General features: G+C 38.6%; 2 protein-coding genes across 3 annotated transcripts; both read right to left on the bottom strand.

The window, feature by feature from the left end:
• Positions 1-1,081: 1,081 nt before the first annotated feature.
• On the bottom strand, positions 1,082-10,878 carry vtg3 (vitellogenin 3, phosvitinless). The gene is made up of 28 exons (XM_061298241.1): positions 10,814-10,878; positions 10,681-10,701; positions 10,429-10,580; positions 9,138-9,389; positions 8,898-9,059; positions 8,646-8,794; positions 8,407-8,563; positions 8,164-8,321; positions 7,588-7,753; positions 7,377-7,502; positions 6,477-6,695; positions 6,074-6,291; positions 5,893-5,990; positions 5,693-5,817; positions 5,508-5,603; positions 5,317-5,430; positions 5,044-5,233; positions 4,854-4,941; positions 4,606-4,791; positions 3,573-3,714; positions 3,336-3,504; positions 3,139-3,248; positions 2,997-3,059; positions 2,628-2,834; positions 2,344-2,489; positions 2,101-2,239; positions 1,908-2,006; positions 1,082-1,818 (listed from the first exon to the last, which is right to left on the bottom strand). The coding sequence occupies exons 1-27, from the start codon at positions 10,851-10,853 to the stop codon at positions 1,926-1,928; spliced, it is 3,774 nt and encodes a 1,257-aa protein (XP_061154225.1). The 5' UTR covers positions 10,854-10,878; the 3' UTR covers positions 1,082-1,818; positions 1,908-1,925.
• A 1,112-nt stretch (positions 10,879-11,990) lies between these two features.
• Positions 11,991-22,522, bottom strand: adgrl4 (adhesion G protein-coupled receptor L4). Of its 2 annotated transcripts, none has more exons than XM_061296921.1 (17): positions 22,397-22,522; positions 22,137-22,316; positions 21,811-21,960; positions 19,826-19,975; positions 18,967-19,116; positions 18,666-18,736; positions 17,509-17,676; positions 17,198-17,381; positions 17,023-17,136; positions 16,437-16,636; positions 15,354-15,533; positions 14,655-14,858; positions 13,892-14,112; positions 13,402-13,468; positions 13,226-13,317; positions 12,976-13,144; positions 11,991-12,579 (listed from the first exon to the last, which is right to left on the bottom strand). In XM_061296921.1, exons 2-17 carry the CDS (start codon positions 22,249-22,251, stop codon positions 12,517-12,519), a joined length of 2,298 nt encoding a protein of 765 aa, XP_061152905.1. In that variant the 5' UTR covers positions 22,252-22,316; positions 22,397-22,522; the 3' UTR covers positions 11,991-12,516. The 2 variants fall into 2 exon arrangements, with proteins under 2 accessions (XP_061152905.1, XP_061152906.1); XM_061296922.1 differs by having other exon boundaries at positions 22,137-22,313; positions 22,397-22,514.
• Between the last annotated feature and the right edge of the window lie 628 nt (positions 22,523-23,150).

The raw sequence follows: 23,150 nt of genomic DNA, 5'->3' as shown, positions 1-23,150 counted from the left end.
AGGTGCACTGTCGGCTTTCGAGAAAATTGGAGGTTTTTAGGTGCGCCTTATAGTGCGGAAAATACGGTACATATAGATGTACATGTACAATATATGTATATGTACTGTACGCATATGGGCAGCTAATCCGAAACATCACATATTATCATCCACATTAGGAAGAGTTTTGAGGGCATCCGAGTCCATGCATTTTTATCTCGTTACGCTGCCAATACATAGAATAAATTTGGTAATTTGGGAGCACAACGAAAACCATTTGTTATTGTAACACCATGAAGTGAAAATCTAGCCTTAATGACCTCATTGCACAAACACACATCAGTACGACTACAGTATATCTGCAGCCATTGTTGTCAGCTCCCCTCTGATGGCTCTATAGGCTGCCTAATGAGGCTCATCACCATCTCTCCACAGCAAGAAAAGGAGGTGGGAAGTGTTGATCGCTCATTGTCCAAATGACCTGATCGGTCATTCATGGTCATGTTTTTTTTTTTTTCTACTAGTTGAGCCCAATTAACTTAATGACATGTGAGGGCAAGGTCAGTGTGGAGGCAGCACGAGGACACGCGGATCGTGATTTTTGACATAATACATTTGAATTCAAACAGTCGAGTGTCTCTTGACAGCACAAGGCATATTAGAGATTTAAATGAAACGTAATGACACCATTAGAATTGGGCTCATCTTGCAATGTCGACTCTCTACAATGGAACAACATCTGGCTAAATCAGTGCAGGCAAAAGATGCGGTGCCATACGTATTAAGGACAGCCAGTCCTTGTTTAAAAGGAGCCACTATTTATCACCGGCAATGACATAGTATTTGTTGTCATGGCTAGTTAAATGTTAGCCCACTTATTATTGTGCAAAAAGACTGTGAATCCTGCATAATTGTGTGATACACGCTTGGAACTGCAATTTGAATCATGCTAGGCGTTCAATGTATTGGTCATTTCATATGTTCTGAGGAAAGCTCTGAACGGTGCGATTTTTTTTCTTGTCTGTGCTGAATTTTAAGATACAGATGTAACTTTCACAGTAAAATGATGTTTTTACACATTTCTAATGACAAAACTCAAATCATAAATAGAATTTGTATTTATATAAGGAATTATTAAAGTATTAATTCATAATTAAATTCAGTCGAATAGCACATTACAGTACAATTCAATGAAAAAGAAATGGTCCTGTCATAAAATGTTACGTTAGTTTATATTCCTTTTTTTTATTTGTATATACAGCCAGTGAATGTTTTTCTTTGGGGGGGAATGGTTATAAAATATGCAATTAGTTGTTTTCCCACAAGGCAAAGCGCCCAACATTATTCACATGGACAACATTGTGTTGTGGTATCTGCAAACAGTACCACTGGGTTATCAAATAGAGCAGGTCACCCAGACCTTGTGAATATCGATATCTTTCAGTAAATGGAAGTTATCATTCTATTCACCTATTTCCAATCATTCAAAGCACTAGAAGGTCAATTAGCACTTCGCCTCTTATATTTATGTATACTAAAAATAAACCATGGAAATTACTGTTGTTTTTTTTACATCAGTACTGAGGTGGGTTTATTTTTATCATATATATTGGACAAGCAATCTGAACATGATGGTTGCAGGATATTTGAATTATATGAGGATGAGCATCAGAGACTTTGAGACACATAACAGGAACTTTACTCTAGAGATGGTTGTTCAAACATGACATGGTCAAGGATTGCTGACCCATCATTTATCGTCCTGCCTTTTATCACTATGGTGAAAAATTTGGGAGTTGTGTCTTCCGCTTCCATTTGGAATGTTCCGTGTCGCACTCTCTGCAGGGATATAGAAAAATGGCAGACTTTTAAAACCTCTTAACCTCTGTTCTTGAAACAGCAAATACTTAATTGTTGTAAGTTCTCACTTGATTTCACCCATGCCTCTACATTGTTGTGTTGTATTGGAGTTCCTGAAGACTGATGTGTGGCAGAGGAACTGGGATAGACTGGCGGTAGACTGTAAACTAATGGAAAAAAAAACAAAGGAAATGACAAATCTGTGTGAATATGTCAGTTTAACACGAGGTAAGAATGTTAAAGGTTTGCTGAAGTATGCACCTCTGGGAACCGAAGCCTCACGTCAATGCTGTCTGATGAGGAAGCAACAACTGAGGCAGAAAGTTCTTGCCTCGGATTATTTTCGAACTGCTGGTTGAAGCCAAGAAGGAAAGCCATGCCTGGGATATAGGTCTTAAGCCTAAGAAAGGTAAAGAGCTCTTTTACTAACCAGTTATTTTGATAAATGTAATTTAAGAGAAACAACATTTAGTGAATGGTCTCATTATTCGCTTGTCTTCTCACCCAGTGAAGAACTCTGACATGGCTTCTGGAATTCTGGTCCAGTGGACTTTGGCCCTTAGCGTTGGGTTGGAACAAGGCAGACGTGAAGTGTTGGCGCTCAATAACATTTCAAAGGACTGACATTCAGCTCCCCATCTAACGTTTGCCTGCACCAAACACGAGACATCAGCCAAGTTTGACACATGACATTTAACTGTAGCGCCAAATACCGTCAAAAGACATATTACGCTTAAAAGGATCAGCGACATAGAAAATGGATGATATTGTGTGTGTTTGAGGTCTACCTTTACTTCTGCAGGGCTGTCCAGCACAGTATCCATACACATTTTCCAGTTGGTATTGTCTCCCACCTGGGACACAATGACTTGGGTGTTCCTTAGGTTGGTCATTGGCGTGTAGTACACAGCTGTTTCATAACCTTCAGGTTTTTGGTTCCCGCTCAGTGCAAGGGCTTTGACGTTGAAAATTGCTTCAGGTGTAGAGTTGAAGACCTGGTGAAGCAAAAACAAAAATGTTGGGTGGAATATTGATCGAGTAAGGAATTGGAGGTATCATAGATAATGATCCAAGACAAACTTTATAGAATTCATGATGTCAGACGAGATCATAATTTGGCAGCTCTCAGGGGATTGTGTGCTTTCCATTTCCATTACCTTGCCAGGAGAGCTCAGATTAAGTTCTGCTTCGACTGACTCTGAGGACCCTTCTGAGGTGGTCTGTAAAAAAATAGCATAATCATTTTAATGACTGAAATACAAAATGTAGCATAATACGTTTGTCAGCTTAGCTCGAGACCTTTGAGATCTTCCTCAGACTCTCAAGGAGTTCTTGGGTATTGCTAGGGTGTTGGATCGGCTCAGCATTGGCCTCAAATCGGATCTTCTCAACGGGTTTGTTAGTCTGGACTTGGACGGAAAGATAATACGCTGTTAGTGACTTTGGGCGATAGCTTTTAACATACATATTTCGTGTTTCTGTGTCGTGGAACATACCTGGAACTGCTTTGAGTGCCACATTGGTGTATCCCAACAGGTAGTACAAGGGATACTCCTCGTGGTAATATGCTCGTCTCAACTCAGATTCAACGCACAAAATTGATCCATAAATATTATTCTGTGTGCACCATTTGTCTCTTGGATGCCAATTGTTGGGTTTCTGCAGCTGTTTGAGTAGAAAAACATTGGACTTTTATTGTTTGTAATTCATTCTTGCGATGAAATTGATTATACCTCTCCTTTGTTTTCAAGCGTCGCAATAGTTGGATCCTTTCTGACAGGTTTGTCTTTTGAGTCAATAGCTTTGGGCATCATGGGGGTAATTTTAGGCAAAGCTGGCGTTTCGATGTTTCTGGAGACTACGTATACATCGGAGCTATTGGTCAGGAAAAGAAAAAAACAAGATAAATGTTCATTTTTGTATATATTGTTATTTTTTCCATACCCTGACACAGCAAATCACTTATTGCTCTGTTAGCTGGAAACTGCCTCGATACTGTAAATCGAATAATGCATAAAACAATAATGCCAAGTCAAGTCATTATAAATGCCACACTGACCCAGGTAACAGTTATGAGTCTTCATACTCAGCAAGATTGCCCAAAAAAAATAAGCTTTTCATTTAACATCAATTTTGGCATAAAAACACACCATACTTAAATTTCTAAAAAAATTTTAAACTGAACCACTTTGAAAGAAAATAAATCAGGCTTGATTGAGTCAAATCATTTCACCAGCAGCTGGGGCACAAGGTTAGCGCCAACCCAACCCATTTACACACACCTTGGCCTATTGAATGGCCACCAAACAAACAATTAATCAGTGAGGGACCACAAATTCCCGCATGCAGGATATTTAGGTAATTGGATTGTTGATGCCACTTTGGACCAGTTAGATGTTGTTGTGGTCATTACTCCCCATAGCCCCTGTGAAAAATAGTCTGACTGTCGACCGTTGGAGCAAATTATATTTGTGAATCTCTATGGTGTAATGAAACCTGTTCAAGGGTTTGTTTCTTTTTTTACAGAGTTGTTCCATAGGCAGTTTAGGCTGAGGAAAGGAAGCCCTAAACATACTTATTCAAGGGAATCAAAATGCTTCACTTCTTTTGGGGCTTTTTGATATTGTAAACACATATGATGTACAGAGTGTATGAATAAAAGATAATGATTTCACAAAGCATCTCCTATTCAGAATAAAAGATCAATGAGTGTACGGAATTACTTTTTTAAACTTTTACATGGTCGACGACCGCCCCAAATCATACCTGACTGAGATGAATTCAACATCCTTTTTGCTCAAAGGGATGTCAAGTTCAAATTTCCTTTCTCTGATGTTAAGCTTGGCAGATAACTTCCATGGAATGGAATATGGTATTTTGGTCTTAAACTCAACCCCACTGTGGAAAAGTTCCGTGTTGATACCGTAGGACAGCCAAATATCCTTTGTGCAACTGTTAAAAAGAAAGTTTCATTCAAGAGATGAAATGATGTAAACATTGTTTGACAGATTTACCCAATGAAGCCATCAGTCTCCAGTGATATTTCTGAGGTCAAGAGTTGGCCGAGGTGATCAGTCAATGGTGGATTCATTGCAGCTTTTGCTAAAAACAACAAAAAGAATGTCGAAAATATTAGACATTCAAAAAGTAGTTTTAAATATAATCCAGAGGTTTTTATTAAATAGGGATTAAAAAAGATGTTACCATTCACAGTGATGCCATTAAGAGTCTGATAATATTTGCTGATCTCCACTGGAAGGCCGAGAGTGGTAGCTTGGAAGTAGCGAGTCTCAAAGATTAAGAAGGCCTTTGTTCGATGCCATGAAATTCCCTTCCGTAAATTCTCAATGGCTGTCCACACAGCGCTGGTTTTGCCTGCAGAAGGATTCATAGCCTGCAAGTGAAAATTAAATAGTCAGTAAACACTACAGTGGGATTATATTTGCTCTGTATATATTTGGTGTTTTATGCTCTCACATTCATGATATTGTGAATATGCTCCTTGTTGATATCTGCAAAAAACCACTCTTGTCCAGAAACACGAGAATAGAAATCAAGAAGGGGTTTGTCACCGGTTTCTAAGTTTTGAAGCTGAAAAATTACACAATAATTTTCAGGGATACAATTTTTCCTTACATTTAAATTAAGAGTTGAAATAATGTCCCAACCTGCCGATAAATGATCTGCAAGTCACTAAAGTCTCCTTTGAGCTGAGGGATGATGGGGGCAAACATTTGCTTTATTCCGTCAGAACGTACTCCCATCTTGAAGAGAGAAACACCTCCGTGTATCATTTCATTTTGGATGCCATTTGCATCACATACATATTTAGACACATCTCAATATACTGTACCTCCAAAAGCTGAATAATTCTACCGATGAAATACAATTTTCCTTTCATCATGATTTCAGTTGGGATGTTTTCTGTTGCATTTCTTAACATGAAGAACTCTCCAGCTGTGCCAAGAAGTAAATCATCTGCATTGGGAAAGTATAAAGTCACACAGGCTCCTCAAAGAAAATTCCAAACAATATTGCTGTATGTGAATGTACCATTAAACCAGTCCAAGCGCATTGCCTTGCTGAAGCGGTAGGTGAGGCGGCCAAATTTTGGGGCCAGGATTTTCACTGCTACATTACAGGCAGTAGACCTTTTGCAGACAGCAAAAAAAAAAAAAAAAGATGAGTGGTATTGCTATCTTATGCCCTTGATTATTTTGATCAGTATACCCACAGGAATGTGTTGTCAGGAGTTCTGGATCTGGCCATGCTTCTCAAATAGGAGTACGTAAAACTAATAACATGAAGGTTCTTCTCCTCCTGCACATGTGCAGTCACAGTAGACACCAGCGCCATTGATGGCTTTGTGTCAAATAAGATCATCAAGGCTAACATGCGCAACTCAGCACAAAGGTCCTTTTGCAGGTAAAGACTCATTGTGATTTCCTGGACCTGAAAAGTAGAATATTTTCATCATAATGAGCTTTCAGAGTCAGGGTACAGCCAAAACGTATGTTTTTCACAATTCCATGCAAACCTTATTTGCCAATAATTCAACGCGGTATTTATACTTGAGTATATGAATATCCTTCTACCATTTTAGCAGAATCATTCTCATCCATGTCTTGTGTTCTTACACTGTGTGGGTCTCGCGAAGCGATGAGTCTCAAGGCCTGTACAGCAGCACTCAGCACACGAGGAGAGAGATCAACTGGGTTAGCTGAAACTCCAGGGAGGAACCGCATGATGGTTTTAGTGCTGCCTGGATGACCCGCGTTGCCCAGAGCTTTCAGAGCCAAAACCATGTCTTTCTCATTGTTATTCTTCAGACTGTCCAGAGCAAAGTCCAGCAGTGGCTAGGGAAGGGAATAAAATCTTTGTGATGGTCAGTATAAGTTTTACATCTTCAGTAGAACTTTTACAGCCACTCAGTAAAGCGTTTCCAGCGAAATGAATGCAAGTCTGTGCCACAAGTCGCCAAAATTTCCATTCACCAATAAAAGCGTTTCACATGATCTGGTATGTTAGTGTTAAGATAGCTAACGTTTGTTATTATATGCCTTTGTTGAAATATTTTGGTGTTTAAATATGCAATGATTATTTATCTTTTGTTGTATCGGTCAGTAGCACAAGAAACTTGAACTTCTGTGACAAATAAAAAGCTTGAAACAAACATACTTGGTCCATGTGTGAGTATTAGAGTGGTACATGATTTTCTCCCATTTATTGACGGCAAAATAATGAGAGCAGGTGGTAAGGAATATTTTAAAATTGTGTTTTAATAATAAATGCGTTTGAAGTTGTTAATAAAAATATATTAAAACTTTTTTTTTTTTTTTATCCCCAATTGATTTCTCTTTTTCGGGCTTGTGTGTCTGAAATGTGTCCCCTGTGATAAATGGAAGTTCATCGTACACTTAAGATTGGAAAAACTTTTTAACGAAAAAAAAAGTTAGTCCAACTGATAAAAAACAGATGACAATTGATATCTGAAATTCTACTGCAATGCAAAAGTGCATGTGTGATGGTTTTGTTACCTGAACAGCAGACACTGGGCAAGGCGTGTAGTAGGCGCAGTGCTTGTACACCAGGGAGCCATAAGAAAGGGCCACAGTGTGCCATACAAAGATGTTGGATTTACTGTAGGGCATGTTCAGGAAGCTCTGAGAAGAAAAGACACCAGAAAATCTTCGAAAAAAACACTTGTCTTTCTTCAAACGGCCTTGTACCACTTTTTTCCATCCTCACTTTAGCCGTCTGAACCAGTTCAGGAGTAGCGTCAAGATGATCGAAGGCCAGCAAGAGCGTTTGAAAGGCCTCGGAAACGGTTATGTCTCGTTCTTGGAACCTCCTTTGTAGGAACTTAAGGATTCTGGCATCGTTGACTTCTACAATCGTGTCCAAAAACCACCGTCTAATGAGGGCAAAGCCAGAGGAAATCGATTAAGTATTTCTAATCTATCACGTCTAAGATTATCCTTAAAAGTAATTAAATTAAATCATGCCAGAGAGATAAAGGTCAGGGGTTGCTTATAATAAAATATTAAGTGTCAATGGTTTCCTTCGTTTTAACGGAGAGCTGAGTTTTGCATTAACCTTTCTTTAATCAGAACTGACACGATAATGCATTTTTAATCAGATGAAGTGTCAGACTGAAGACATGAATGAGGATTAACCATTCAGTCATTACTCATTCTCCTGAAGTGGATCTGATTTGGATATAATGTGCACCATGCAATCACTACTTTCCCATTTGGATTTGGCAAAAATAACTAACAGGTTCTGTAAGTTTCTTTCTCACTTAATGACGTTCAGATACTTAACCTGTACTCATCATGGGCAGCAAACTGCTTCCACATAGCTTCTAGTCCTTCATAAGGCACCAATCGTAGGAGTTGATACAACTTCATCACGTCCTCAGTTGTAGCACTCTCAATTTGGTACTTATTGACTTCAGCTAAATGTTTGATCAACTCAACAGCCTGTAGAAAGAAGAAATGTTTGAGTCCCTCAGTATCTTATGTTATATTTGATATGAATGGAAAGATACCAAGAAACAATCGTTACCTTTGACAATGCATCATCCGACTTCTGCATGAGGATAGGAAGGTGTGCACCTGCTTTGACAAATTTGTAAATAATATTGCCTCTGTTTTCCATTGGCCCATGTTTGCCGGTAACAGCAGACGGCTTATCTCTCACATCCAGCAACACTAATTCTTTTCTGCAGGATGGACATTTTGAACTTGTTAGCATTGCAAGCAAGGTTGACTGTGAGCAGAATGTAAGATTTAGTCACGTCTTACGTTGCTCTCATCTTGAAGCTTCCGCCCTTCACATTGAAAGGACTGAAGTGTTGCTGCTCCAAACCATGAGCCCTGGAAATCAGGCCTCCTTCAGTCGTTGGTTTGATTGTGTAAACGTATCGCATGGTTGAAATAAGAGAATCTCCTCTCTGGAATGGAGGACACATTACATCATAAAGTTTTATAGGTAGGTAACAAACCTTTCTGTACAATTTACGATGAAATCTTTTCACATATGTCACCCGATCAGACCTTTTTGGAAATATCATCAACCAGAGCAGTTGCCATTCCGCTGTAGCGTTCTGCCTTCTCCCTGCAGTTCGTGACATCCACAACCTGAGTGATGGTCATGTCCTTTGTTTCCTTGTTTTCTTCAACGGCATAGTTACTCTTACACATGCCATGAATGCCAGCCTGAAAATAAAATCACATTTTTAGAAACGCTAATGAGGCTAATGGACTTTGAATACAGAAGAGAACGTGTGATCTCACCTCCTCGAGTTTGTAGAACGTCTGTGTGGTCTTGACAGTCATGTGGAAGAAGCTGAGTATGCCTCTAACGATGTTGACAACAGTGTCGGATACTTCAGCTGAGGCGTGGATGTTGCCCACATGCCCACTGGCAAAGTCAAACATAAAAGGTTTGACAAGCTGGGCCGCAATTCGCTGAGTGAGTTTAGGGGAAGCAATGAAGCTGTCCTTCCCTGGGAAGCCATTAAACTCCTCAAAGGCTAAATCTGAAATCTTTAGACAAAAAGTGGACATTAATCACGTAAGACTAGTGACAGCTAAACATACTACAAATATTCTTCAAATATGATAAAACAATTGAGAGCTGTGTCCTTGGTGTACGTAGAGCAGGTTATGTTGGTAATATTTAGGGTCACCTTTTATTCAGTCAGACTAAAACATTATTTAGATGGATGGATGTCCGTGGACTGCAGTCAATACACAGAATTACAAAACAACGGATCCACAACAGTGGGGTACCAAACACCCAAGGCCACAAAAATAGAGCAATTTGTCATACGGGCTGATGTGCTTTTGTAGCAGCAATGCACTAAACATAACATAACCTTCTTCATGTTTTTTCTATAAAACATGAAAAAGATTCCTGTACATAGCAGACATATATTAAATCAATAATGTATAAATAGTAGGCAATAGATGGATAAAAATGGAGCGTGCAACTTGGCTCCAACCAACAGAGGTGCAGTCGAAACTTAAAGAGCCTGAGTGAAGTGGATTTCTTTCAGGCCGATTCCGATATATGACAGAAAAAAATTCGGGTAATCGGCCAATTAATTTGAAAGAAAGAAAGAAAGAAAGAAAGAAAGAAAGAAAGAAAGAAAGAAAGAAAGAAAGAAAGAAAGAAAGAAAGAAAGAAAGAAAGAAAGAAAGAAAGAAAGAAAGAAAGAAAGAAAGAAAGAAAGAAAGAAAGAAAGAAAGAAAGAAAGAAAGAAAGAAAGAAAGAAAGAAAGAAAGAGAGAAAGAGAGAAAAATCCAAAACAGCTTTTTTTTTCTTGCCCAGTGACCCTAATGAGTACAAGCACTAGAATAAATAGATGAAGTTCAACGAGTGACAACTCTGTATTAAATATGAAATTCATATTTTAACGTAAATGAAAAACAGCACAGAGCAACAAAAAGTTGAACCACTATTTGAATAGGGTGGGCACATTAGAATAATTGCATTCTCACAGATGCTTTCAAAGGTTTTCTTTGCAGCCACATAACTTCACAACTTTTTGTTATTTTTCCTATATTTACTGTGTCTGCTTACCTGAAGGATGAAGCTCTGCGCAGAGGCGCCGACAATCTTAATCTTACATTTTAGTTTGGCCCCAGACTCAGCCATGTTTGGCATGCCCAGTCCAAAATTGACCAGTCCCTCATATTTATAATCATAGGATTTCTTGGGGTTTAGGCTGAAATCTGGAAACAGTTTTTAAAAGCATTAAGTGAAAATATCTCATTTTAAACACAATACTAGAAAAAAGGAATTCGGTCCTGTGGAATATGCTGCAAAACTCACCATAGCGGACACTTTCACATGCTAAAAAATATATAATAAGACAGCATTAGCAAGAGGACCTGATTGGGAAACATCCTGTAAAAATATTTCTTCAAAAGTACATAATTATTATTTTTTTATTTAAATCACTTACCGGCCAGGGCCACAAGGCAGCAGAGGATGAGCCCTCTCATGGTCAACGTGGGGTGCAAGCAAACATTTCACATCACCCCTTTAAATAGCTGAGTGTGTTTGATTAGGCAATCTGGTTGTGTTGACCTGTGCGGACAGGTCACATTCGTTTTTTTTAGCCAGTCAACATCCATGTAAAGTCAACACTGACTTGGCGGCAACACGTTGACATTGTCACAATGACATGACAAAGACAGGTAATCATCAACAGCTGCAGGTAGAAGATAAATAAAGGCAAAAACACAAAGTAACCATCATACATGTTGTTGTAATTTACAGTAGTGTAAAACTGCACTTCACGTTACTGACAGACGTTTTTACCAATATGATATTTGTTTGCACATGCCATATGTCTTATTATAGGCTGAGCAGTATCTTTTGGGGTAGAAATCAAATAATGTTGCAAATTCCCATTTTGGCAACCAGTCCGATCACGACCCTGGTGGAAATAAGTTATAAAACCAACAGATAGATGGAAAAGGTGGTATAGTCATACTGGGATAGTGTTAGTCATAAACAGCAACAATACCCTCCTACACCTAAATCAATAATTCAAAAAAGAAAAAGTGTAGAACTTTAGATGCAGTCAATAAAAGTTTGAGCTTGGTTTCCACTTTTTATTCTATACTATACTTTAAGTACTATAGAAAAGCTGTGTATGTTAAATGGTAAATGTATCTTATTTTAAATTTCATGACCAATACACTGATATGCAAACACACATTTAGAAATAATGTTGATGATGAGGACAAAGGCTTATCTGTGCAAGATGATAAATGAATCCCACATATTACATTGTTTGTAACTGAATGGTTAATGTAATTGAGTATAACTAAATGTGTAAGGCTTGGTGAGTGCTGTCATCTAGTGGCTCAATGTGGGTACGACTATTTTCATATTTTATAGGACTACTGCAAATGGTCATGCACTACGACCATTATGGTAAGAAATTATTGTGCAATTATTTACTGTAGTGTAATTTATTGGTATATTTTTTAGCCCCACCAATCCAAGTGTTTTGCAGAGATGCTCCAAGAGTTTTTTTATTTTTTACCACTAGATAGCGCCATTGTTCATTATTTCACCAAGAAGCAGGCTGAGTTTTTTTTAATACTCCATTGAGAATACACAAAGCATGGTTTGTTTGCCAAAACTCATTTTATTATTCATTTAACATATACAAGTGTAAGTCAAGTGCAGTTCTGTTATGATATAAAGAATACAACGGGCATTAAATAAAAACAATACAAAAAGGCAAATGTATGTTGTTTGCTGGGTTACTCAAAGGCAGGTGTCGGCAATTCCAGTCCTGCATGTTTTATATGGCTCCCTGTTGCAACACACGGTCAAATGGACAGAAAATAAGCAAGGTATGCAGAAGCTGGATAACAATCCTGATCATTTGAATTAGCTGTGTTGCAGCCGGGAGACCTATAAAACCTGCAGGACGCCGTCCCCTGAGGACCGGATTTGCCCACCCCTGCTTTAAGGTGAAATGGATTTCATGAATGGACAACATTTATTGCATGCATTGAAACAGAAACGAATTAAATATAAACAGACAATAATGGAAAAAGGATTTTCCACATTCACATGTCATCTGTTTTTTAGTATAGTTTCCAACATTGTTCAAGCTGATCTGGCGCTTGAATTAATTCATTGAATTCATCTTAGGCATTCAAAACAGCATGGCATGTTTTTAAAAAGCCTGTAGTACTCCTCTTGAATCTGAAACAACAAAAATTACACAATTGCCTATATTAACATATTTATTTACATTTTTATACCAATATGTCACCTACATAAGAGGAGGGAAATTATAGAAATTTAAACTATGACTCTGATGATAATACAGTAGATACTAAATGTTTCCATTTCCCATTTTTTTACATTATTTTCAAATAAAATTTGATACTCATAGCAACGCACCATGGACATTTCTAGCATGCATGTACTGGTTTACCACCAAGTATACTAATCATTATAATCCATGAAAATAAAAAATCTGCAAAAATATGCAGACATAATTCATCATAATATATCTAAATTTGGCGGAAGTAGTTTGGGTTAAATTTCTTCTCGTGTTTGAATAGGTTTTCATATGAATCCATGAGTCAGCATTACCTTTCTGGAGAGCACACAGAGGAAGATGAAGATGAACATGCCCTGGAAGGCATTGGTGATGGTGAACAGATATGCGGTGAGTGTGCTCTCATAGAGGATGTGCAGCACTCCGAAGGTCCAGGTGGCACCCAGCACAAAGAGCAGCGCTATGGCTCCACGGGCACATGACCTGACCAGGCACAACCAACACAATCACGCTGACAAACTTGAGACGCCCAACCCAAATCTAATCAAGTATTAATAATCCCACTTGATATTCTCATAGTGGCTTATTTCAGGCTTCTTCACCACCGTGTGTCGGTAGACTTTGTAGATGATCACTCCAAAGGCCAATAGATTCACCTGAGTGGAGATCAAAAAAATCACATCACAATTTCTGTCCATTTTAAACCGTGAGCTTGCTTGCTTCTTGCTTAAATAACTTACCAGAATGATCAAACAAGCAGGTCCAATAAAGCTCCATATGAAGTGGTTCTCTGTGCTCAGCCAACACCTAAAATACAAAAGCAAGATGTCCCACTTAGTGATCTTGATTAATTGAATTTTGCCTGCCTTTTATCATTGGACCACAGCTTATTTCTTTTCTGATCTGAATCAATAGAACCCTGTTTGGGTCAGCAACCACTTCGGCTCCCCCCAAACACAAGCAGAGATACTCATCATGAAAATAAATTTAAAATAAAAAATGTGGGTAGGTAGAAACAGCAGACATGTATTTATTTTTAACTACAGTTACTTATTTTAAATTAGGCCGTAAATATACAGTAAATATCTTGCACTTCCGCCCGAACCAGCCATGAATCCAAACGCCTTAAGAATAAATAGACCACAGGAACTAACAGTGTCGTTTGAGTTTTAGTGAAGGTCTTTGCGTCATCAAATAAAAATGATAAAACACACATTCGTATATGCTCACATTTTATCAGTGCCATAATACTTGGAACCCAGCGTGGCTGAGATGGCCACAACCACTGCTGGGCTTCCATAACCGAAAATGTAAAAGTTACGGTGCAGGAAGCCTTTGTTGTAGATGACGCCAACCACTATTAAGTACAGATGGATGCCCTCGATGCACATCCAGGCAAAGGCCGCCAGGAAGAAATAATGCAGCAGCCCTGCAATAATTGAGCAAAAGAGCTGCCAGGAAACAAAGAAAGAGAGACAGAGAGACAATGTTTCATTTGAAAGGCCAATTGAATGACCCGAAAAACATATAAATGTTGATTTTCATGTTAGTCTCGCACATTTACTGCACCACTGCAAGTGACCATAAAACTTAAATTATACCGAGACAATAAAAATGATAGATCGAGATTTAAAAACCAATGAAGTGACATTCACATGTGAACAAAACTTTGTTTTCCCACAGAGTTGAATATGAGACTTGATTTTCAACGGCGCGTTAAATCATGACGAAAAGGAAAATAACATCATTGTTGTTATTTCAAACACCCTACAGAGTGACATTAACATATTGACTTTTCTTCCTTCCTTTACTTCATTTCAACTTTTAAAAAGTCGCTGTGTAGGTGGCGACCTTAACTCACGTGATTAAATACAGTAAACAACAGATGTCTTAGAAACATCATTTTCCAATGAATATTTATAGGAGGTTTGCGATCTATATATTAGAATACCAGAAAATGTTTCGGGCTGGGTTGAGCCTTCTTGATCATCACCTTGTGAGTGTACATGTTGATCCCCACGAGGAAGATGAACTCAGCCATGAATAGACTGCAGCACAGATTCTTGTGAATAGTAGTCCTTGTGCTCTGGATCTCACAGAAGAACCAGAAGGTGAAAATGCACATGGACAGACAGATGAGAGAGATAATCATCCCAAGCTGGGTGATGCGGGTCAGGACGGTTTGGTGGGCGATGAACTGACAAGAAAAGAGAAATGGATGGTGTTTTTATCTCACAATTCAATCTGTGTTCATTTTTAACCAAAGAATAAGAGCAAGCCTGCTGTATTAAAGGTAAAACATCTAAGAATCAAGTGATAATTAATAATAATAAGCCATGGTATATTAAACAATGGTCCCCACTGGCGGAGCTAAGGTGGGGGCCACGGGGGCACTCTCCCACCCTGGAATATGCTTGGACCACCAGATGCCAGGCTAGATTATTCACTTTTGGGTATTTTCCGGTTTGCACCTGTCCGCCATAAAGATCATGTCAAGAACCTTTATCAGCATTTTTTGAAGAATATTTGGAGTTTGTAAAATAAATATATACATATATATTTGCAGACTCACGGTGATATCCTTGGCTCCCCCAAGGAAAAAATTCTACCTCTGCTACTGGTGGTGCCAAACCTCCAAAATGGCATTTGGGGTACAGTGAACATGTTTTGAAATAAACATCTAAAACCTTACATTGGCTCGCCCCGAAGACATGAGAATAGCAAAGTGTGTGAGGTGGTTGCAGGAGCACGTGGTGGCATTGCTGTTGATTTGTACGGTCTTGCAGCCATGCGTGGCCCAGTGACCCTGCAGGCTGTCAGTTGTGTACTCCCAGAAGGCGCATTTGGTCACATCGGTTTTGAGGTCGACAGGCTTTGGAGGAGAGAATGTAAAAGAAGAGCCAGTGAGATGGACATCTGTACTGAATTTGGAACACAACTGTTGTTGCCTTACAGTGGAGAGAAAAAAAAACAGCTCATTTAAATGTCAATGAAATTCAAATGCATTTTGTAAGATCAGTTTGACTAAATTAAATGTAATTAACTAGTACATGAGTGTTGAAATGAATTTTTCCCCCCAAAATAATAATGCAGCATGTTTTGGGACAGAAATAAATGAACTATTATTAAGTTACATAAATGCAACCAGAATATGTCATAAATCATTTATGTTAATATCTGAGTCTTTCCTACCAGTCAGTTTCTAATGGTGTCATCTATTGTCCGAGTAGAAAAATGATATGTACTCCCAAGCACAAACATTTATTATGGATTTGGTTAATTCTAACAAATTAGTGTTCACTTTTTTATTTGATAATAAATGTAGAAATTGTTACCAAATTCTACTGCTGCAATCTGGGTATTCAGAATCAATGTAACACCATACTTTTTGATCAATTGTGCCTGTTCTTGAAAATAACTGGATTCAGTTACTGTTTCGTTCAAAATTTCCAAGTGTAATATGATGCAATTCAACTTGTTAACTCAACTTTGTCATTTGTTTTGGTTATCTTTTAGCCCTGGTACTTCTTCCATTTGTTAATTGCCACAACAACAGATGCAAGTCTCGTACTAGTTACAATGCTTATTGGTGTTCAAGACTTCAAATTGAATAAAACTTTGCCGGGAAGCAAAGTTTTAGTAAGGTACAGCACAAAGATGCTTACTGCAGCAGTATGACCAGATATTAAGGGGAACTCCCCGCAAAAAGGTTCTGCACTACAAATTTGCAGCAGCAGCAAATTGAATGAAAGACAGCGTGCCCATTCATCTTTACCTCAACGTGCCTGAGAGTGAAGATGACATGGTCAAGCTGGTAGACGTCAGCAGGTTTGACGGCCGCTGCCACCACTTGGGAATTGACAGTGATTTCCCCCGTTTCCGCATAGTGCGAGTAGTCATTGACACCCGGGTCGATGCTCGGCTTCAGGATGTCTCCCATGCTGTCATATCGCACAAACACGACTGACACGCTCTCTGATGGACGACACAAGTTGAGGAAACCATTGACGGCGGTCCAACCTCATTCTTCGGCTGACTTTGCTGACCAACAAGAAGTGTTGAATTTCTCAACACTGAGATTTGTAAGGTGTCTGAAATTTGATTTCAAAAGTAGTGACAGTATGGAAAGCCCACAGTGCACAAAGCAAGGTCTACAAAGACATGCTTGGATGAATTTAACTTGGAAGATCAAATAGCCTTGACCTAACGTCCAACACATTCAGGATAAACTAGAGCAGAGATTGTGAGTCAGGTACCCGTGACCGCTTCGCTAACATCTCAACATCCAGTGCAGTTGCAGAATGTTCCAGCAAAATTTGCTAAAGCAGCATTTTCCATCATTAAACTGTGATTCAACTCACCTTTACTTTCCTCTTTCGCTTTCATCTTTGGAGTTAGAGTCATGATGTCGCCGCCCATACTTGATGACAATGTAGGTTTTTTCTTATTGGCATCAAAAGTGAAGAGTCTCATTTCTGTGGAAAGGAATTGGCAGATAAAAACAAACACAAGTCATAGTGTAAATTTTGGTCTTACCCATTTGTGTATCTTTAATTTGAAACTCATATGGAGTTTGGAGGCTGTTAGCCAAAGTAAGAGCACTTTCTTCAACTGTGTGCAGCAGCTTGGTGACGGTTTGCTCCCGACGCTCCTCTTTAATCCTGCTCCATGCCACCAGCTCATCCTTCTCCACTAAGTTGTTGACCGCTCTAACTAATTTCTGTTGACAAGAGCATTTGTGATTCCTCCAATAAAGCGTCCGCATGCTTCTCATAAATCCCGTAAGAAAAGAGATGTCATGGTCAAAACAGTGAGTGAGAAGAATGAAACCAGTGAGTGGGGATTACTATGAGAGTTGAGTGCACAACAGGCTGATCTTTTTCTCCTGTGGCCAGCAACGACGTGGAGCGGCTCAAGGCCTCAACGTACGCAATCACTTCCACAGAGGTCAGATCCCCGGACGACTGCTGAGCAATTTCATTCAGCAGACTTAGTGGCTCAGTCAGGTTGCTCATCTAAAAGGGCAGCAAAAAATAGCAACTAAAATTCTTTTTTTTTTTAGAGAAAATAGAAACAGCAGTTGGAAGATCGAAAACAATGACGTTTGTTTTTATGAAATTGGTTTCCACCTCTTCACCCTGGGACAAGCCGATTAGATCTGATGAGCTCTGGTATAAGTTTATAGTATAAACAGTGATGATTATTTTCTATTATTTCAAACTGACCTAAATAAGGACATCACAATTCAATACTGCTAACAGTGCTAAAACAAAATACAGTGGTAAGTTACATGTTTTAATGAAAAATATGCCACAAAGGTCAAACAACTAAATTTTGAGCAGTCATCGTGCGAGATGTTATCAAATCACAAAGCTCAGGAGAAGGCAAGTCCGGTCTTAGAGATCCCGCCTTTTTTAGAAGTCTCCCTCCTTCACACAACTGATTGATTGGGTCATGATCTAGCTTGATGATGAGGTCATTGAATCAGGTGTGGTGCAGCAGAGAGACCCGAAAAACCCAAGGACCTGTGCATCTCCGAGTCTCGGTGGCATGCAGAGTGGATTACAGCTGGATTTTTAATATACGCCATATCTTCCTGAGCAAGGTGCAATTAGGTAAGTGCTTGAACCCTTTTTTTTTTTACCCTCAGAAAACTCAGTCATCACATGTTGCTCTCGAGTAGATCGATTAGGCCAGGTGATTTGGCGCCATCCAAAATCGAATTGTATTTATTCATTAGGGTTATTAGATTTGCAGCAGTTTTAGTTTCAGATTAATTTGATTGTGTCGGTGTATTTAAATATACAGTCAGTCATTTTCAACCACTGTCCGAAGCCACTGTTAGATTTTGGTTGTAGGTATTGCAAATGAAGTCTTCAAACTGGAGATTTTCTGCAGATGACATGCTTGTGGTCACCACCCTCATAAATATAATGAATGAATATCTGTTCTTTCTTCTGAATGTCAATCAGATCCGTTGAAAGCCAGCAGATGGGGTACTTACATACTCCAGTGTTTTATTGACAGTCTGTGTGATGCACACAATGTTGTCATGGCAGTTTTTTTGGGGATGGTCTGAAAAATAACAATTAGAAAAATAACAATAAATAAATTTAAAAAATAACAAAAAAATATCAAATAGATAATAAAAAATAACCAGCTGAAGTGACTTCCACGAAAAGCATTTTATGCAACATCAACATTTGCAGTAGCGGGTTTGAATATGTGGAAAAAAGTCTGAGAATAAATCACAATATAAGCGAATGTGGTGAGTGTGCATGTGTATTCTTCCTTCTTATACTGACCTTTACATCTTCCACCTTGCTCTGGATGAAAGTGCTTGGTGCCAGAAGTTGGGATGTAATCACGCTGACAAGTGCAATAGAAAGATCCATTGATATTATGGCAATGTGAGTTGGGTCCGCATCCCCCTCCTGCCTCACATTCATCAATGTCTGAATAATGCACACAAAGAGCAATTAAATTAAAGAAGAATCTGTACATAAGAGGCAGCCAACCACATAATAAAATCCAAGCATTGCAATTGATAATTTTATTTAATTTGATGTATCCCGCATAAAAATGACGCATAATCATTCTCGTAAGGTGGATGACTTTTTTCCATTATGTGTGTGGGCTGAGAATTACACAGTTGAACATTTGTAAAGAAAGTGTTGTTGTTCAAGCCGAATATTGAGCCAAAGATCCCGAGAGTGAATTCTCAGAGCAGCAGATGGAGAGGAAGCAAAAGGCCTGGGGAAGAAGCACCTCCAATGTGTTTATTCTCCATAGTTCAATGAAAGACAAAACAGTTCTCACATTCACACGCTTTTCCAGCAGCTAACACCTAACAGCTGTTTGTCTGCGTTCACACGCATTGAAAAGGTAAATCAGTACATACATAAATACATTACCATAATGACACAAAGGAAATCACACATAACATCATCAGTTAAAGATCTTAAGGCTTTAATTAATACATTAGATAATTTTCAGAATTACCATTTTGGGTGGTAATCATGTTAATCCTCATTTTCAATGCATTGTTGAAGTCATTGAATTATTTGAGCTACATTAATCATAACTAAAAACTACCCTGCTTTTACGTCAATATAATTCTCTAATATTAACAAATATGTACGTGATGATAAATACCATTCTTACCTATGCACTCAGTTCCATCATTCGTCTGGAACTTGGCTTGTCCAGTTGAAGTGTAACCGGGCAAACACGTACAGTAATAACTGCCTCTCGTATTGGTGCAGTTGCCTTTGTTGCCGCAGATGTTTGTCACATTCTGGCATTCATTGTCATCTGTGGCCAGAACAGAAAGAACATTATGATTATCTGGGAAATCATCTCGGCATATTTCGACAGTCACTGTCTGATGACACATCGTAAAGAAGCACAATGTACCGAGTTGATTTTTCAAGGAAAATCATATGATTTGTTTACTTGAACTGATTTTAAACAAAATTAACAATGTTTGTAAACAACTGGCATAGGGATACATCCTGGTAGAAGTCCACAAATGACCACCACTGACCTGCACAAATCCAGCCAGGCAGAGAGACATAGTGTCTTAAACAATATACTGCGTGCTAATATTGTGTGACTGTTGAAAGGCAAGCGTTTTCCCAACTGGAAAATTGTCTGTTAAAACTGTGTGAAATCGCTGACTGAAAGGCGAAGCTGTGAAACATATGTCATGACGTGATTCATAACATGAAGTATTCAGTCAGACTGATGACTTGACTATACAGCTCACAACCACTGGGGTTTATTGCATGGTAACTAGGGATAGCTATGATATGAGATGAGATTCTCTATTGCATTCCGGGGTGTTATATTTCTTCCTTTTGGCATTTGGCTCTGGCATGTGTGATGGATGAGTAATTTTCACTTTAGATATTGTATTAGTGCATTGTGCAACCTTTATTGTTCTTTTTGTTGTTGTTGCTTGGAAGAAAGAATGCTCATGATTTTAACCAACATGTCTGCCTCACAAGCACAGAAAAAAAAGAAATGGAATGTTGTGTAAACATGGCTTTCTTTGTTTTGGCTTTGAGGCATGCTCATATAAATAATTACATGCAATGTCCTTGTTTTGGAAGGTTTTGAAGTTGTGTGTTTAATTCTGCTTTAAATATTGAATTGATTTAATGGATGATTAACTGGAATACTGATGCCAACTTTCTTCATGTAGTTTACTGGAAGTGTCTATGAATTTCCACTGCTGTCCATATATGACAAATGCGTACTTTTCCTCTCATCTGTACTTTGTGCACAAAGGTTGTCTAAGAGGGGATATCCTGCCTTCTCATGAGAGGTGACTAGGATTCAGGAGGGAAATACCTCGCAGCATGCACAGGATGCTTTAGCAATTCCTCTGACACCAGCATCGCGCCTGCATGCTCACTTTCATGTTTTATCTGCAGCATCCTCATGAAAAAATAGCATTTCTCTGTTTACATAACAAAAACAGTAAGCAGGGTTAAGATTGAACTTCAACCCTCTTCGTCTCAAAATGATCTGCCAGTGTTTATTCGGTGGGAAAACTGTGCGGCCGCCAGTATGTATTTAATTAACTACATATATTGTTACTACATTTATTCTAACTATAATGCCAGACACAATATGCCAACTATAAAGCCTCCAACGAGGCTGAATTCCACGAGTAGAAAAAAATATCACGGATCTTTTTATACCGCAACCGGATGAATCCTATATTATGTAGTAGTTTACCAGGTCAAGATGACCGCTCTGAAAAGGGTTTGTGAAATAAAGCTTGCATAGTCAACCCTGCTCATTTCAATGGATATGTTTCAGTCTGACGAGCAATATGTGATAATCAGTTTTATGGAACGACCATATATAAACCATTTTAAAAATGATTTAACCTCTCCCACAGTTTTAAAGACATTTTAAAACTTATTGAAAGAGGGCGGAAAATATATTTATAGATATAAAGATATGTGACTAGATAGACATAAATATCATACTGTCCTGCTATAATGTTATTGACAGGATTTTGAAAATACTCATTTATAAATATAGATTTCCACAGGTTGGCAGTAGACTACACACATAATCATCAATATTACAACTATTCAGTGACCATATGAATATTTTTGGCGATTGATATTTACCATTGCAAAACGTTGTTCCATCTCCGGTATATCCATGGTCACAAAAGCAAGCTTCGTTGGAGCCATTCAAAGCCTTGCATGTTGCAAGTTTGTGGCAAGAATCACAAATGTCAGAAAATCGGCAGGGATCCATCATACTGGAGAGCCATGCTGTCCGGACACAAAGACAAAACAGAACCTTTGAAAATATACCACATCATTTTACGGCCTGTTTTGGTGCCCCATAGATTACATAAATAAGTTGCTTACAGCTGTCTTGTAATGATGGCATTGTATTTGTTAATGTTAGTATTTATCCTTCTTTAAAGTTTGCTTGATTCACATACCTGTCAAAAGTACAAGTTTCATTGGTGACCAGAGCGAAGACTCCATAATTGCACTGGTTGTGAATTTGGCTTTTAGCAGACTGTGTGTAGTGGGCTGGCTTGTGACGTCGTCCATTTCCTTGCATCACTTTTCCTGTTTCCCTAAACCTGGCCCTTCCTGTCTTGATCTTTAATCTGCTTCTTTCAAAAAACGAAACAAGAAAAGACAGTCCCTTGGCTACGACTTATCAAAAAGTGCTTCTTTATTTGATCAAACTTACCATATATATTGTATAATGCTTCGAAGCATTTGTGTTTGTCCTTCTAGTCTTCCGGTGGTTCATGTTGCCCTTTGGAAAGCCTCTGTTGCCATTGTTCCAGTTGTCCAATAAGGTTTCACTCAGGACACAACAACTCAGACTATGGCAGGAGTCAAGGATGACCTCCTCCCTTCCGTAGATAACTTTACATAACTCCGCTGTTGCCATCTTCAGCTACACAGGCCCAGTAACTTCATGTCTTGTCATCTTGCTGTGTTTTAATGATTAGACAAGATTTTAGTTGCTCCTACTAATTACTGTAATTTTCTAATAGCTGACATTTTCACACAAAGGAACAATTTGATGTAATTTCCTGACATTTTCAATAGATTATCATTTAAAAACTATCACTTTTCTTTCACTTATGTTTGTAACACACACAGACATTGAACTTTACAAGCAATAGAGTTCTCATATGTTTATTTATGTCATATATTTAGAGACATACTAATGAAAGCCTTCGGTCATTGGACAAAATCAGCACTCGGCCAGACTCTTATTCTGTGTAATGCTAATAGAGTCCACCAGCAAACCCAAACAGTCCAAACGTCTGCGGTTGAAGAAGAAAGACAATTCTGGGCAGACGGAGCGTTGTGGGGAGAATTTCACCAACGTGATTCCACACATGTTGCTCATTTAGTGACAAAGTGTTTTGTTTTGTCCCGTGACTCATTCGGTACCAAATAAGAGTTCAACTGTTTTGTTCAGTCTCCCA

The sequence above is a fragment of the Syngnathus typhle genome, linkage group LG14 (genome assembly GCF_033458585.1).
Source record: "Syngnathus typhle isolate RoL2023-S1 ecotype Sweden linkage group LG14, RoL_Styp_1.0, whole genome shotgun sequence".
In the NCBI taxonomy this organism is placed as follows: domain Eukaryota; kingdom Metazoa; phylum Chordata; class Actinopteri; order Syngnathiformes; family Syngnathidae; genus Syngnathus; species Syngnathus typhle.
Note: the sequence above shows the minus strand (reverse complement) of the source record. Positions and strands in the feature narration are given on the sequence as shown.

Coding starts and splice junctions, on each gene's coding strand:
- vtg3 (XM_061298241.1), bottom strand. CDS start 10,853: ATGAGAGGGCTCATCCTCTGCTGCCTTGTGGCCCTGGCCG. Junction 5,604..5,692: donor GAATTATTCAGCTTTTGGAG/GTACAGTATATT, acceptor TCTCTCTTCAAG/ATGGGAGTACGTTCTGACGG. Junction 2,007..2,100: donor TGAGGCTTCGGTTCCCAGAG/GTGCATACTTCA, acceptor TTTTTCCATTAG/TTTACAGTCTACCGCCAGTC.
- adgrl4 (XM_061296921.1), bottom strand. CDS start 22,251: ATGGACGACGTCACAAGCCAGCCCACTACACACAGTCTGCTAAAAGCC. Junction 18,737..18,966: donor GCAAGGTGGAAGATGTAAAG/GTCAGTATAAGA, acceptor GTTATTTTTCAG/ACCATCCCCAAAAAAACTGC. Junction 16,637..17,022: donor AGCGAAAGAGGAAAGTAAAG/GTGAGTTGAATC, acceptor GTCGTCCATCAG/AGAGCGTGTCAGTCGTGTTT.